This window comes from Balearica regulorum, chromosome 2 (genome assembly GCF_011004875.1).
Source record: "Balearica regulorum gibbericeps isolate bBalReg1 chromosome 2, bBalReg1.pri, whole genome shotgun sequence".
NCBI lineage: Eukaryota > Metazoa > Chordata > Aves > Gruiformes > Gruidae > Balearica > Balearica regulorum.
The window spans coordinates 118,841,550-118,858,120 of record NC_046185.1 but is presented as its reverse complement, the minus strand read 5'-3'; the positions used below and the strand labels follow the sequence as shown (position 1 = coordinate 118,858,120).

The 16,571-nt window shown below is 41.8% G+C and overlaps 1 protein-coding gene across 7 annotated transcripts in view; it reads right to left on the bottom strand.

Annotated features, from left to right (window-relative positions):
• Window positions 1-3,716: 3,716 nt before the first annotated feature.
• MYRIP (myosin VIIA and Rab interacting protein) overlaps window positions 3,717-16,571 on the bottom strand; it is a 238,508-nt gene continuing 225,653 nt past the window's right edge. For 4 of the 7 annotated variants that reach the window (XM_075745559.1, XM_075745553.1, XM_075745556.1 and 1 more), the window contains 6 exons: window positions 14,337-14,531; window positions 10,135-10,296; window positions 8,316-8,420; window positions 8,160-8,220; window positions 7,241-7,359; window positions 3,717-6,513 (listed from right to left, as the gene is read on the bottom strand). In XM_075745559.1, the coding sequence (XP_075601674.1) occupies window positions 6,481-6,513; window positions 7,241-7,359; window positions 8,160-8,220; window positions 8,316-8,420; window positions 10,135-10,296; window positions 14,337-14,531 (675 nt within the window). In that variant the 3' untranslated portion in view covers window positions 3,717-6,480. The remainder of the gene's footprint in view (window positions 6,514-7,240; window positions 7,360-8,159; window positions 8,221-8,315; window positions 8,421-10,134; window positions 10,297-14,336; window positions 14,532-16,571) is intronic. The other 3 variants (XM_075745557.1, XM_075745558.1, XM_075745555.1) reach the window with 2 other exon arrangements.

Below are 16,571 nucleotides of genomic sequence, written 5' to 3'. Positions count from 1 at the left end.
TGTCTACGTGCTGGTGCTCTTGGTATCGCTCAGCTTTGCTTCAGGACACAGCAGGCCATTTAAACATCAGATAGACAACAGAAGTAAGTACGAGTCTCACCTGATGGAATGCGATGAACTCCCATATGGTGAGCCTGCTGTCTCTGGTGCATCGAGGGATCAGATCCATGTGGGGGTTTCTATGGTAAAATGGGGGCGTGGGGTCCTGTACTTCCATTTACACTTGTAAGAGCATACACAGAACTTAATCACCTTCTCATAACCCTTAATTAGACAAGGCAAATACTGTAATTTTTGATAAATACTGGAGGAGACACTAATGTACAAAAGACTGACAAAAGGTAAGGCAGTATGTGTTGACTAGTTAAGCGTCACATTTTCAGCTGTGTTCTGTAGACCTGCGATAGATCACAACTACTTCTACAGAGTAACAAGAAAGCAAGGTCCAGACGTGTAAGTTTGCTTTACAGACATCTTCATTTCTGTCTGGAACCATGACTTGTCTGAAAGGCAGAATAGAAGTGGTTGAAACGTCTCTATTCAGAGACGTTGTGAGGAACTGAGGCTGGCCAGGTGAAGGACAATACCACATGTCCCAAGTAAAAGCTAACACACAGTCCAAAAGATTTTTGAGAAAATCTTTATCAGGAAATCTTCTCTTCCCCCAAGGAGCAAAGGCTGATAATTGTATGTGGATTGGGAGAGAGGTGGGTGTGGGGAGAAAGGCACATGGGCTCTCAGTGGCACACCATTCCCCCTTCAAAGAGAACTAGGGATGTGGGGAACCTCAGCTTTTAGGTACTCGGGTGAAAAAAAAGAAATTACTTGGGCTTTGGTGGACAGGAGGTGTGTTAAATACTATGTGGAAAGACTTACAAGACATATTTATGGAGAAATTCACAGCCGAAGTGGATTTTTTATTTTCTCTGTCCAAGCATCAAAATGCATAGGGGAAAATCCTGCTGCCTTGTCCAAGACTTTCATATGACTTAGATGATATATAACACACTTAAATTGAAATTTATTCCTGTTCCTGATATTCATCTGCCTTTGGAATGATTTGGCATTTCCTTGGGGTGGCATCATCTCCAGCACTTTGTAGATTTTCCCTGTTGCTATATCTTAGACTTTTAATACAACTATACCCCTCTCCACACCTGCTCTAAAACTACACTAGACGTAAAAATAAGGCAAGTACAAGTGCACTTCGGATGCATTAAAAGAAAAAAAAAAATCATCCATAAAAACAACTCCCTAAGTGAACAAGAATTCACTTTTAATGTTCACCTCTCACATAGGAACCCCCTCTGCAATCCAGTGGATTTGTTCCCTGGTAGAGGTACCGTCCCTGGTGCATACAGCAGAAGCGGAGGCTGGACAGTAGGACCTGCAGGACTTTAGCTGAGAGAGGGCAGTCTAAAAGTGGTAGTATAGGGAGCTACTGTGGTCTTTCTGGCTGTAGGCTGCATTGTAATCTCTTGCAGGATTTGGATCAGTTTTAAAGCACACTGTGCCCTCCTGAATTGATGGGTACTTTGGCTTATGTTCGAATTGCAGGTTGCAGCCCAGGCTGATGAAAATTAATTTTGCATGTGAACCCTCTTCCCTTGGGCTCTACACATGGCAGGTGACCCTCTCTGGCTGCAGCCTTTCCCCTTGGGTTTGGTTTTTTTTTTTTCTGGGATACAAATAAGCTGTCTAACACCCTCCAGATGTTCAGGAAATGCTACCTTTAAGTACAGTGGTGGATGCTTCATCGACTGCTTTGAATTCCAGGTCCTGAGATCGACCCTTTTTGGTATGTGGGCCGTGGCGTTCGCCCCATCGGTCGGTTCGGAAAGAGGCAGCTGAGAAGCAGCCGTGGCAGCCTGAGGCCTCTGAGCAGGCACCGGGATTTTGTCTTGAATGCTTTGTGGGAGCAAAAAGTGTCGGACACAGAAGACAAGGACTGGTGATTCCCATTCCCCCAGGCGGTGACCCAGCCCCTGCCCTTTGAATTGCACCCTCCCCTGCACCTCAGATCTCCAGTTCTGCTTTTGCCTAGCAATCCCATGCTGCTCTCCTGCTCCTTCTGCAAGTTCCTTCAAAAAGAAACATATTCAGGGTGCAGGTAAAAGACAATGCATGGACACTAGCACCGAGTGCAACCATAACTTATAAAAATGTTTCTTTGTCTTATATCCCCACCAATCCCTTGATGCTGTTTCACTGTAACGTCAGGTTTATCCAAAGCCCACACAGCTTTTGTGCTGGGATTTAAACTCTGCAGTGTCAAGCGTATCATGAAGCCTTCCTGTCACATTTCAAAGTCAATGGCTGTTGATTATGTAAAAATAAAAAGCAATGGTTGGAAGAAAGAAAAAAGGCTCTCACTAATTTTTAATGTACGTACATTAATGGCCTGAAATGCTGGCGCTCTGTGTGTAGTTTTTATATAGATTGTTAGCATCCACTGGTAGGAATGTAGCCCTGAACTACCCACTGCCTCTTTATGATTCCTCCTGTACTGCTGGAGAGATATATCAATGAACAAAAAGGAGCTCCTATCAAAGAGAAGTATTTTCTCCCTGCGGAAGAAAAAACCATAAAAAATTGGCTAATTAAACTCTTCAGAGTGGTTTTGTGCCTACTGCATGTAATCATGCACCATTATTCAAAAGGGGCAAGGGCCTAAACTAGCTGATTCCCATTGAAACAATGTAGTTGTTTTGTATGTACATTATCTGATCAAGCTCAAGTCACTCTTTGAGGATCACAAGCAATTTACCATCTACTACATTAGTCCACATCAATAAACCTGGGGTTGTGGCTCAATATTCATGTTTGCCGTGGTAGTTAACTTTGTTATATTCAGTTTATAAGAAGTACTATTTACAATATGTTTAATATTGATTAATAACTATTATGAGCAATAATAGTCGAATGCAGTTTAATGTATGGCTTAAGTCTATATCCAAAAAAAGATAGCTTACAATTTAGCTAATGACTGACAGCTAAATCCAGGCCATGAATCATTCTGCTAAAGAAAAATTAGAATGAACTTGAACTTCTAGTTGTGCTTTGTTGGAATTACTACTAAAATTTAATCGTGGTTGAATTAATCATTGCAGATAATTTAACCCTTTCTTTCTCTTTGTGAATGGTCTGTCATCAAGGAGTGGATTTCTATTATAATAGTTACTCCTATTTATAACACAACATATAGCACCCAAAGAGTTACTTAAAACATGCTGGTTTAAATGAATGCCCTCATGGTGGAAAAAATATGCTGATAAAGAACTATTTTGATCAGCATTCATCGCATATGACTTTGGAAATACTAGACTAAGATTATCAAGCTGGCTTCTTGGTCAGTTTGTCGTTCTGTAGCGATACCAGTGAGAGTTAGAGGAACTCTGCCTGAGAAATTCTGTTTGAGGTGGTATTTCGCCCAAAGACTCAACAGTTTGGAGACGACTCACCATCAAACACTCCTAACAGGATCCTTCCCACCACAGCCCCAGGGGAAAAAAAAAAAATCTGAACCGCGTGCGTTAACGCATGTTCCTCCCCTCAGCTGACCAAGGTAATTCTGTGGAGTTGCAAGTCTCCTGGGTTTAACGGGAGACGGGTCATTTGTGGACGTACCTGAGTGCTGTGCGCGGCAGCATGCTCTGCGCGCTTCCTGGCCGAAGGGCAGATAAATCCAAACAATAGAGAAGAACTTTTGTTTTTTCTTTATGAATCAAGTCCTTGAAAAGGCATTCTTTTCATAAATTGCTTTTACTCTTTTATAATTTCTCTTGACAATAATTCTCGGTGAGTATGCAGATAACAACAACAAAGCAAGCTTAATATTCACTCAGACTTAATCAAATAGATCATATAGTCTTCATTTTACCCATTAAAATATTTTCATTTATAAAAATTAATCTAAATATAAATATTAACACTAAAGATTGAAATCACTTGATGACAAAATAATTCTTTGTGTGCTATAACATATGCTTTTATGATTTTTTTAAAACAGTAAATTATATCTCTGCACGTATTTGGCACAATAAACATTTGTAAAAATTCAAATGCCTTATAGCAGATGGGCGCTTTTTTTTTGCCTTTTTTTTTTTTGCAATGCCTACACAGTACACATTTTTCTGTCAAAGAAGACTGAATATTTTAACATTGTAACACGGTAATAGTTGCTTTTCATGCCTCTTAAGGAAAACAACCTATTCCAAACTTTATTGGCTTATTTAAATCACACTAACAGAACAAAAGCCAAAGAGTTATTCTATTAAAATTAGTCATTTCTGTATTGATATTACATACACAATATTAGTTATTATTTATTAGACGAATATGTAGACCAACCACCATTAATGACATTTCATAACACGCATACCTGCATAAACCAGAACCTGGGAATGTATTGTATACATACACAAGAACAGTCAAGGAAGGGGGAGGAGACTGGATAACAAAAAAATTACTAGGCATCCTACTCTGTTTAATCTCCTTTACTGGATTGCATATATAAATAAAATATATTTGTTTTATATATATATTTATATATTAAACAGAGTGGACCAAATTCTGCCCTCACATCTGTGCAAACCAATTCTAGAGAACCAGTATTGTGTGAGAGTAAAAGAAGGCATAATTTCACGCAGAATAAACACAGTGGGTCAGATCTTGGGCAGATGGAAATTCCTCGAAGAGATGGAGCGACGCTTATGTATTCTAGGTGGGAGGATGGTTGTATTTATTCCGAGGGTTCCTTGCATGCAGCTGGACATCAGCTCAATGCCAAATGTGGGTGGTAGATTTGCAGCTGGCACTGTTTATCCGACCGTCCCATCCAGCCATTCCTTACCTTCCCCATCTGCCTGCCTAAATCCAGCCTAGCCAGGAAATTTGCCCAATTCTGCTCAGTATTTGCCCAACCATAGACATTTCATGGCCTGGTGGCCCAGGGGACTGCCGTCCTGCTGCACGGCAGATAACGCGCAGCCCTCTGCTCGTGGATGTTCGCTGGGAGCATGGGGAAAGGACCCCTTCCCCGGTACCCACCGCTCTGGGGAGAGCTCCCCCTCCTTAACGCTGAGGGAAACTTGCCAGCCCGTGGCCTCCTCCACAGCAGTCTCACATCAACCCAGCCTGCATTTTGGTACCTGCTCTGCTCTTTGTGTGGAAGATAAGGGATTCACTGGCTTATCACCTTCTCTAACTACCTCCTTTGTATTCTTTAGAGCAAAAAAGTACCACAAATTGGCAAGGTCTTCCCTAAAAAGGGTGAGATGCACACTCTGTAAGCAGCATCTTCCTTCCTGGCCATCTGACCCAGGGCCTTCCAGTTTGGTTTGCTTTTCAAAGGTCTCAGGAAATGAAAGAAGAAATTTTACTATTCACAATCCAATGGTAGCGGGGTGCACACGGCACCAGGGACAGGCCCCAGCTACTCCACGTGGGCTACAGACTAGTAAAGGAAGAGACGTCTGGGCTACATTTCCCCCCTCCTCAGAACAGCCAGGAAACTGCACAGGGCAATCTCCTACAGGTTGCAGCCACCCTACAACCACCAGCCAGTCAGCAGAGATCTCATCCACAATGCTTTTACCTTCTTTTTCCAATCTCAGAAGATTTAGTCAGAATTTATTTTGAACTACAGCGTGGTTGGACACCACCAAGCGGACAATGCTACCAAGAAGAACAAGACATACAAAGGTGTGGGTTTCACAGCAGTATGCAGATATTTCCAGATGCCAGGATCGTAACTCAACAGACACCTGGTCCACATGTGCTGCCACCAATTCACGGTTCAACGTGACATCCACGTTCCCCCTGCTGCCAAAAGCAAAATACCTGGCTCTGGAGCTAGAGCACTAACTCTGCCAAAGGTACCCTCAGTGAACAGAGAAGTCTTTGCACATCGCATCTCCTCCTACAAACCATGTCAAAACTTCCACTGACTCACTGCGAGCAGAGCTAGGTACGCCAATTCTCCACTCCCACCACGCAGCTGAAAAGCAGCGTACGCTGCACACAGTTGTTCTTATTGCTCAACAAGAGGGATGTCTTCGTGAACAGTAAGAGGCCAGCAAATATGGATCACAGGTCTGCTTTGTTCTTTTTGTATGAAATATTGGCCTATAATTATGATTGACTGAGTCTACAAAAACATACTGCAGTTTAAAGACGACATACTTTAGTACAATCAATGGGGAGAAAAAGTGCATCTTAAAATGTGGAGCCTTGCTTTTGAAACTCAGCATCTTTTCTAGAGTCTTGTGAGAACTTTAAGGCAGAGTTTCCTTTAGCAGACCACAATGCTGAAGACTTGGACAGCTTTCTCAGTGAGGTATCCAAACGAAGCCCTATAACTGAGGCATTGTGGGTTCTTGAGGGTCCATTTTCAGCTGGACATACACAATGGCTGTTAAGTAAAGGCACTCTAGTGTACAGCCTTAGGCAGTGTGTTATTGGCAGTAGGGAAGTGTAAATTTAGTACATCACAGCAGATCCTACAGCAGGTTCCTAGAACAGAAAGGGACAGGAAAGGAAAAAAAAAAACCATGAGCAAAACACAAACCAAGCTTGCTGAAGCTTCTAGGGAGCCAGGTCCTTCCCCTTCTCACCTTCCTGCCTATTTTCCACATATCTAGTGGCAGACAGCAGAGAGTCTCTGCTCTCTTTTGGGAGAGTCAGCTTTTTTCCTTATCCCTCTACAGCTGCTCTAGAAGAAATGACTGACAGCTGTATGGTGAAGCATATTTGTTGAAACCTTGCAGAGCTGATGCAAGGCCTATCTACCCCTTAAATTCCACGCAGGTAACCTTTAAACATTTCTCAAAAATTAGTGAGATTCAAGGTGACTCTCACCTGCTGAGTTACAGTGTGCAGCTGGTTCTGTGAGGGTCTGGCTCAGAAGTCTGAATTGCAGGGGACCACTAATCTAATCTATTTTATTTTACTTTTAAAATAAGGGTAGCACATTCCTGGAGACCAGTATACAGCCAGAATACATTCACACAGGCTGGCATTCAGCACTGCACAGCTGCTATACTACGGCATATAGTCAGACAGCTTCCGAGGGCACTGGTCATATTTGTTCAGAGCTGCCTCAGTGCTCTCTATTCTTTTTCCTCAAACTATTAAGAGAAGTTTTGTGAAGATGGTGAAATATAGCTGCCGACACAGATACCGCTATCTCTCTATTTACTGCTTTCAACAGCAGTTCTAAAAACATTTGTTATGAGTTTACCATTAAGTCCTTGGCAGTGCTTTTCCTCTCTTTAGTTCTTTGTGTTAGAGATCCTTGAAGCATGAAGTTTCTGTTAAACGTTCTGACAGTGGTAACTGGAGAACCATCTATTTTTTCACCTGGGAAAAATACAGAAAGGGAGATTTTTCATGTAACAGATTGAAGCAGATGTAACAATACTTCTGAAGAGTCACAGCTCCTACAGAGATAAAACTTCCCCTAAGACGTATGAGGAAAGCTGGATTTAATTTAAATGAAAAACAGCAGGCTACGATACTCCAAATTTATTAAAGTTTGAGGCCGTGTCAATCAGTGGAATTACACAAGAGTAAAACAAGAGTAATGCAAGGTGAAGCAGGCCCTAGAATTGTCAGAGATTAACCACTGCAGGGTTAAAAAAAAAGAGAAAACATGAAAGAAAAAAGCACTTTATTTTATAAAGCCAATTCACAGACGTATCCTAACGTATCAGCAACATCGCTGAGCCACATCACATGGACTGCAATCAGCAGACATAGGCTTTAAGAAAGCAACGGTGTGTTGTGGCAACTGGCTTTTAGTAATTAAACCCTGTGACTGCCTGAGCCTCACAGCCTAACCCCAGGCATGCCAGACTAGCAGCGTCCCTGCTGCAGGATAAATATTCAGCATTTCTCATTTGCTTTTCCCAGCCTTCTGCTTCTGCTCCTATTAATTTGCCACTGTCACAACTTCCACGGAAAGAGAAAGCGGTGATGCTTTTTAATGTGACAAATGGGTACTTTATGTAATGCAAGTACAATGGGAAATGAGGCGGGTGGACGTGTTTAGGCTTACTCTGTTCATTTTATAACTTAATCTTTCCCGTTTTGCTGAACTGTACATTACATTGAACCTTATAAAGACAGACTCTAAAATGTACGTAACAACTTAAGTGCACCTTTTATTGGTGGAGCTGGAAGTTTTCTCCTCTGCTGTCTTGATGTGTCTATTGTATGCATCTGTAAACAACACATATGTATTACTCAACTCCATTACAGAAAAAGAGGGAAGGTTTCCCCAATGTATTTTTGAATACTACGTAATGTTCTGGCACCTGGTTTGTTTGCTTTTGATCCCGTTTCCTTGTCAGGCGAACACATGGAGCCACGTTCAAGCCTGCAACAGTGAGAGCTGATATTCTGCTCTCAATATCTGAAATCTTCAAAGAAAATAAAAGAAAGAGACAGACAGATGGGGAGGGGGAAAAAGAAGTTTTAACATTACTGTGGATGCCACTACTAAAATATATCCCTCCCCCAGTCAGATTCTCTTTAATCAAAAAATATTAACAGATGGCTAACTTCTTCAGAAATTCTGACACTTTCCTGTATTCTTTAGTCCTAATGTTAAAAAGGGCTTAATTTGTTAGTAAAGGTGCAGTAAAAGAACAATCCAACCTACCGTGTGACTCCAAGGAAGAGGCATTTTTACTCCTTTTGAGAAAGAAAACAGAGGAGAGAAAACCCCTGTCTGCCATTTCCCAGTTACCTTTAGCTGCATAATCCCAAGTTCATTCAAGCTGTGTTTTTAAAGGCTACATTCAAAGAATGACTTTGTGGGACACATTTCCTCATTCAAAATTAATTTCATGCACACACAAGGTACATCCTCTGTCACAAAATCTAAACATTTGATCTTACATATTTATCATTTACGTGTATACGTATGTTAAACACAAACATGCATAAATGCAGGTTACACACTATATAAAAACACTCAATGGAAAACAAATTGTTAGGAAAAACAAAAGTCCAAGAAAGCAAACATCTGGGGGGAAAGTCGGCTGATGTTGAGACTAGAGGAAACAAATGTTGCCAAAAGGGAAAGAAGTGTCAGAGAAGTCAGACATATAACCCGACTCCTGATTCACGACAACACCTGAAGCTGCTCACCCTGCAGAAGACCTTCAGCTGGCCTCTCGGTCATCCTCCTTGCATAGCTTAGGCCTCTCTCCTCCTCACGTCTCACGCCCATTAACATATTTATCGTAAAATTATGACTGAAGCCAACAAAGCGTCACTGCCAGTTCGCCATCTAGTGCAGCAATGCACTTCTGACATCAGAGAGATGTCAGACTCTCAGATCTTTCTTCAGTCCTAAATCGAGCATGCTACGGCTGAGTAAAACCCCCAGGTACTTCCCATTAAAGGCCGGCACAGGCAGGTCTGAGTGCCTCGCCTGGTACAGACCCGTCAGTGAAACCAATGGCAGTGAGTTGCTAGCAGCGTTATCCCCGCAGGGTCTGGCAGCGTTACCTCGTTCAGCTTGTAGCACCACACCACCGTGTTCTCTTCTGAGCCCCAGACTTTCTGGAGCCTGCTACAGAGACACTAGATCGCAGCCCACAAGAGCAATTGCCTTTTTGGCTAGAGATGTGTGCTGCTTAGCGGCTAAATCCCAAGGCAGGCTTGCAAGCGCTGGGCTCTGTGTCTGGCTGCCTTTGGCCATTTTCGGTAGAATTGTACCAACACTGGCTTCTTTTATAAAGTACTTTACAATCCGCTAATTAGATAAACTGCCTAAGACTGTATTTTGCAGTCTGACAACAGCCACGTGCGTGACACAGAGCGCACCACATCAGCTGCCTGGGAGCAAGGAGCAGGTTCAGTATTAGTGTTGCAGGAACGGGCTGTTGCACTCCTATGTCCGAAAACAAGCTGGGGGAAGAAACAAACAAATACAGCACATCTGCCTGGGCTGAGGTACGCATCTCAGTTAGGCTTTGCTCAGCTCCTGTGATGCAGTCAGCATCCTTGGATCATGACTTCACTGCGGTACAAAAGAATATTGAAAGTAAGTGTGCACGGACAAAAGGTAAGCGCTAGGCAAGGCAGCGTGAAACTTGCAGGTAAGGGAGGAGCTGCTGTCCTCACCTGAAGCTCCGCGTGATGAACCTGGGCGGCTGCTGTGGCCACCTGATCCTCCAGATCGGCCAGCTCAGATTCTGCCGTAATACTGTTGATCTTGCGTGCGGCGTCCTCCAGGTTGGTCAGCTGCCCCTCCAGCCCGTACACTGTGCTGGCTGTCAGGTACACCTGCAGGGCCAAGGCAGGGAGAGGTGGCAGCGATTTCTGTTTTGTGGGCACGGAGGTTTGAGCAGACCGCATCTTCCATGATGCCTTTGAGCTTCCCTCCTTGCTAACCCACTACTGGGAGACTTACCTGGCAGGGGAAAGTCACAGGGGGATAATCTGAAAACACACATCCACAAAGAGAAGGGAGATGGGAGGTGGCTGAGCTCCAAATTTCATAGGTGCTACAATAATATTCCAAACCAGATTTGTTCCAGGTTCACCAGCAAAAAAAAAAAAAAAAGCTGAAAGGCTTGCTTTTTTATTTTTGATATGCAATTGCATAAGAAAACTCCTGAAGCCTGCAAGGGGAAGTCAACCGATCACACCTCATGTAAAGCTGTGTTTACTGAGACACGCCTAATGCCTTCTGGCAATCAAAACTCTGTAAGAATAACTGTTCAGGAGTGTATGGTTATTAACTTCTTATAGAGTAACTGTGCTTACATGTACAACAGAGTTTTCCATCCCATTCTGCTCTCACCCAAATATACAGCGGCCAAACCCCTCCCACCTCCTGGCCATTTGGAGTGAATCTGTGGGGGGTCAATAGACTTACGTGGGCCACAGAAAAGAGAACAAGAGAGTTTATCATTTAGAGATCTTCCCTAAAAATAAACAACTTTTAAATACTTTGACCCACCTACAGTACCTCTGATAACTGCAGGTAAAGGTCTCATTTCCTATTTAGCTCCTCAGAGGAATAATTCATGATAGACTTTTATGTGTTTCTTTTATTTCACAAAGAAATCTAAAGGTGCACGGCTGGATGGAGGTCTCTGGCTTATAGAAAAGGGTAATTTTCAAGCACTAGCTTTTAACATCTGTGCTTAAAATTGTGCAGACCCATGCAAAAATACCGCACCTTCTGCCTATTTACTAGATAGCCAAGAGACTGTTTCCATGAGGCTGGTAATAGCACAGTGGAAATGAAGTATATATTCTGATTTTCTCTACTGGCAGCCTCACTCACTCTAATAGCAGTAAAGACTCTGGTGCTACAAAACTAGCATGAATTAAATATATTCTGTGTGCGACTTCATGGTTCAAGGGGCAGGCAAACAGGATCTGAACCAGATCCTTCAGCAGATACCTTCACCTCATACCTGTTTTGCACTCAATTCGTTACATCTGCCTGCAATTCCTAGATCACGCAGTCCTTTGACATAACAGGTGTTCAAATAATTTCCGGCCATGCTGCGACTTTAGGGATCAATAGTGGTGGAGAATGACTTGATTAAGATTTAAGTAACTGTTTACTTTTCATTATTTTTTATTTTACTATGATTTCTTAATTCCTTACAAATAGGTTTTTTTCTTTGTATCAGTTGCTTCAAAGCATAAATGCATATACATTTTTTTTAAGTATGTGACTTTGCTAAGAAACAGATTTGCTAGATCTTGTATGAACTGCATCTTTTAAGACCACAGTCTAACTGCAGGCATGAAATCTTTGAAAAATGTACCTAGAACAAACAAGTGATCTGATTTAACATCTTTGCTGAAGTACTGAAAGTGGACCATAAAGTTAAAGTGCTGATTTAAATGGAAATGTTCCTGCTCTTGTGGGTTTTAATTATTCTTTCCATTCATTTAAATGATACATCTTTGTGGTGTAACATAGCACAGCCACTTCAGATTAAAAGGTGATTTTTTAAACTTCCCTATCATGTCTAAAAGCTCAGAGAAAGAAGAAAAAGGAACATTATGAACAGAAATATCTTTAGAAAGTTAAAGAAAACATGCATTTAAATGCTGTGCCAAAATTCTCTGCACAATAAGTTGTACTTTTCAAGAGGGGAAAAAAAATAATCTAAAGAAAATAGGACTGATAGAAGAATGTGGGAAGGGAAGGTCATCAATGTTTTTGTAACCCAAACCACATTTGTTAAATTTTAGTTTTATTGAACGTTTTCCAGCTAGATTTAAATAGAAGATTTTTCTAAAGAATATTCTCTTTACCTGAACAATTGTTGCACTTCCAAACAGCAATAGGGTACTTGCAGGTCTGCACTAAAGTATGCCCTTATGCATACATTCGCGTTCAGATTGTGGAGACTTACTTTACTACCATTTAGTTATGCACAGCTTCCATTAAAAACTGCCCGAGTTTGTGCTGGTACAGCTACATTCTCCCCACTGCTGTGTGCACAGTCCCCGAAACGCTACAGAGAGCAAAAATGAACAAAGTGTCTATATATATACCCAGATCCTCTTCCAAAATTTGCTGCAGAGAGGATATGCTGCACGCAGAAATGCCCCCAGGTGCGCTGGGAAAAGTTATGGATTCCTGGATTTCTAAAGACTCTTTAACTCTGTTATGGTGGTAAAATCTTGAAACTATGAAGTTTTGCCATCTATTGCAAACCCTGTGCTGGGCAGAGAAAGATGTAGCGTGGGGACGCAGCAAGGCTGGGCTGAACACCTTCTGAATTATCCAGGGAACTGAGAGAAGCTAAACCAGGGACATGCTGCAAGGAGAGCGATGCCACAGCACAAAATGCTCTGCCTCAGCGCCCAGCCTCTGCTCAGTGGGAAATGCTCGGTCCAAATGAAATGACTAGGGGCCATGGCACCACAGATGCCAAAGCTCCACAAGGATGGGAGAGATTGTTGGAGTGTAACTGGGGAAAAAAAATGCACCTCAGACAGTTTACAACACAGTTGTCCACAGAAAAAATGCGGGAGGAACTCTCCCCAAATTGCTCTCTGTCCTCCTAAGGAATTTCTTAGTCTTTTCTAAAGATGTGGTCCAGCCTGGACTTGGATTTTCCTTCTGTATTCACTCTCCTGACAAAGGTATTCTGTGGTGTGTGGAGCAAGTATCCTTCAGTATTTCATGGGGGAGAAAATCTCCATCTACCTACTTCTATTCTTCTGAAAAAAAATTAATCAAACTGAACTAGAAGTTGTGGGGGTGTGTCTGTCATGTAAGAATGAAATGGGCATCATGGTAGGTGGCATGAGGAAGGCACTTTGCTCGCTAGAAGCTCAAGGTACACCCTTCTCTGGGAGGGCTCTGGAGAAGACAGGCCCAGTGGCAGGAGTGGCTGGCATTGCCATGAATTATCTCCTCCTCAGCCCCCAGCCTGGGGCTGTTGTGGAAGTGCATTTCTGTGAAGGAAACGGATTTTATCCCCCAAGAAGAGATTCTGTCTTTGAAAATTTTCCAGGGGTAAAGAAAACCAGGATCTATTTTCTCGAATTGATCTGGATGTTATAATGGGACAGCCCAGATTTCTACGCGATCCTTAAAAGTTCCTAATGAAGGGAAAATTCACTGAAATGTAATCAGTTAAATGTGGGAAGAAGAGAAAATCAAAAGTTACAAGTGTACCAACTCCATTAAGTGGATGCACAAAAATTTCCAATGAGTAATGACTTCCCTCTATGATTCAGCATTACGCTTTTCCTTGCAGATGACGGGTACTCACGAAAAAAGGATGAGTGATTCGGACATGGCCAAACAGAAATGTTTAATTTGGCTTCTCCAGCTTGCTCTTTTTAACAGTGCAGCAGGCAGCTCCGGCTCCCTGGGTGCTCAGGGCAGCATGCTGGGGAAGCGCGGGTGGAGGAAGACCTCCTCCGCTTCTCCGGGGGAGTGGGGACGTGCCTTCCCTACCCGTCCTTACAGTAATGAGGCTGCGCTGAGACTTGGAGATGTGTGGTGTCAGCAGGGCATGGGGCAGCCGCACAGCCTCACAGGTTTGGATGGCTGAAATTAACTTTTGAGATAGGGATTCTAAAATTGTAAAACCCAATGCATCCAATTCTCCCCCTCCTCCAAATGTTTTAAAGTGCACATTAAAAAAAAAAACCACCCAAGAACACAGCTGCATACCCCTTTGAAATAGGATTTTTTTCTTCTGTTTGCATATTTAATAACCTAAAATTAATTCTGAACATCCACTGACACTGCCTACGTGCTTTCCCTTTCCAGTTGTCACACAGAGGTACGTTTACTCACACACGTGACACTTTCACATACTGATTCTTGTTCTTACGTTTTCTTCCAGTGTAGTGAGCTGTTCATCGAGTCTGACGGGGTCCGTCCCCAGTGGGAATGTCCCTCTGCCTCTGTCCTGAACGTCAGCTGGGAAATCGCAGGGATCAGTGGATTCTGCTATCAGTTCTTCAGTGGCATTGATGACTTTCAGGACCTCTGTAGATATGTTGCAGAGAGAGACAGCAGAGTACTTCTGTTTTGTTACAAGAGTAGACAGAGAAAACAACAGCATTAAATTAGCACAGAGGGGTAATATGTAAAACCACCTTGCTAACAGCTGTAGCTTTAGCCATGCTAAAACAAAATACCTGGCTAACTGCTGCGAACAGACACAAGAACTGTGTGATGAGATTCTACTTCTCTTTTTCTCCCTCCCTTTTTCACATACGTGCAGTGACACAGCACGCAAAATAACATACACACGCAATTCTTCCACAACACAATTTCTACTGGAGGGATGGTACAAATCTTATCCCTAAGGAGCAGACAAATATCCAGCTTTAAAATCCCAGTGAGCTAGATAAGGCTATTTTTGCAATAGTGTTTTAAACAGGTTTTAAAACACAGTCTTCCTTTTTGGGTACTGGCAAACAGTAGTGGAATCATCTGTCTCCATACCCACAGGAGCTATTGCATTGCAGCCACAAACATGGGAGAGCAATCTTCAGCAGCCCTATCAGGATGGTAGTTTACAAAGATGTTTGCTATGAATTATAGGATAGCCCCAAAAAGCAAAGGTTGAGCTGTAAGTGTGTAAACACTTGTATCTTGATTGTTTAAAAATTCAATTTACCTTTTTTTAATATTTATGAAATAAATTATATCAAATACCAAGAAAAAGCATGCAGTTTTATCCATATTTTTTCAAAATAACTGTAAGCCTTTTTGTCAGTGTTCCTGATTTGTAATTTGTAATTAACTATCCTGATTCTGATGATTCTCATGGAGCTTTAGGATTCAGGACAACTCCTCTGATGGCAATAAAATTTCACCTGATGTGCCCTCAAGCATGAAGCTCAACATCCAAACTATACAGCTTGGAGATTGAGCCAAACCTTGTTAAAGCCAATACAAATACTGTCACTGAATTTATGTGCAATACCTTTAGTGTTGCTTTGCCTAAAAGAAAATGTGGGAAGTTTAACCCCATATTTAATTCATTCCTCAAACCTGCAAATACTTATGCATGTGAATTAGGGGCCCACGCATCCGTAAATTTTTCCACAAATACAATACCTGAGGATCAAAACTGAGGAAACAGACTGTCTTTGGGTTCTATATAGTAAATACCATAGTACAGGAAAGTATAACTGATGGTCTGCATGTTATGTAAACACTGAATTAAACAATATGTCAGCTGTCCTCCTAGGCAGGATAAAGGAGAAATAACTTTTCTTTGCTTCACACAAACTCTAGTGGATTTAACTGGAAAACTTCTTTTATTACCTCTTTCCTGTAATCAGCTGTCCATTTTTATGTTAGATAAGACTTTTACTGAAAAACTACTTTTTCAGCAGTGTGTGCTCAACTGTTCTGTATCAACACATTAAGGCATCTTTAGCACTGTTACTTCTCCGAATTACAAGAAATAATTAGATACATGAGATTAAAGAGAAGGAGAACAAAGCAAATACAGCGTGCTACAGCACACAGATCTTTAGCTTGTTAGGAGAGCCAACATGGCCCCGAACAAGCAGGCCCAGGGCTCTCTTACGGAGAACAAATACTTGAACCCCATAAACAGCCTACTGTTTTTTCCATTTATTTTCACAAGTGCCAATTAGGTTAAAAACAGATCAATAATTTTATAGGACAGAAGGGGAAATCAATGTTACTTTGTTTTATTATTTGCTTTCACAAGTACCTAATTCTTATCCTATTCTATGAGTAGCAGACAAAAAAGGATAAAGGCCAGACACTACATTTTCTTCATCATCTTTGCTGATGTATGTTCTCCATTTCAAGAACTGTAGCCTCACTTTAGTGTTCATTATTTCTTAAATTTTTTATTATGCCTTGTAGCTAATGATGGATTTCCAAAAAAGATTAAATAAAATTAGAAAATGGTGTTCTTACATGAGAATCCATATTGGCATTTGTTACAGACCAATTACTGCAAAACAGGTTTTCTGGTTTTTGTTTCCCTGGTGAAGTGTTCTGTGATAGTAAGCTTTTATGAAATCAAAATTTTGAGTAAAATACTCTACTTTCTCAATAGGTAATGGATAGGGGA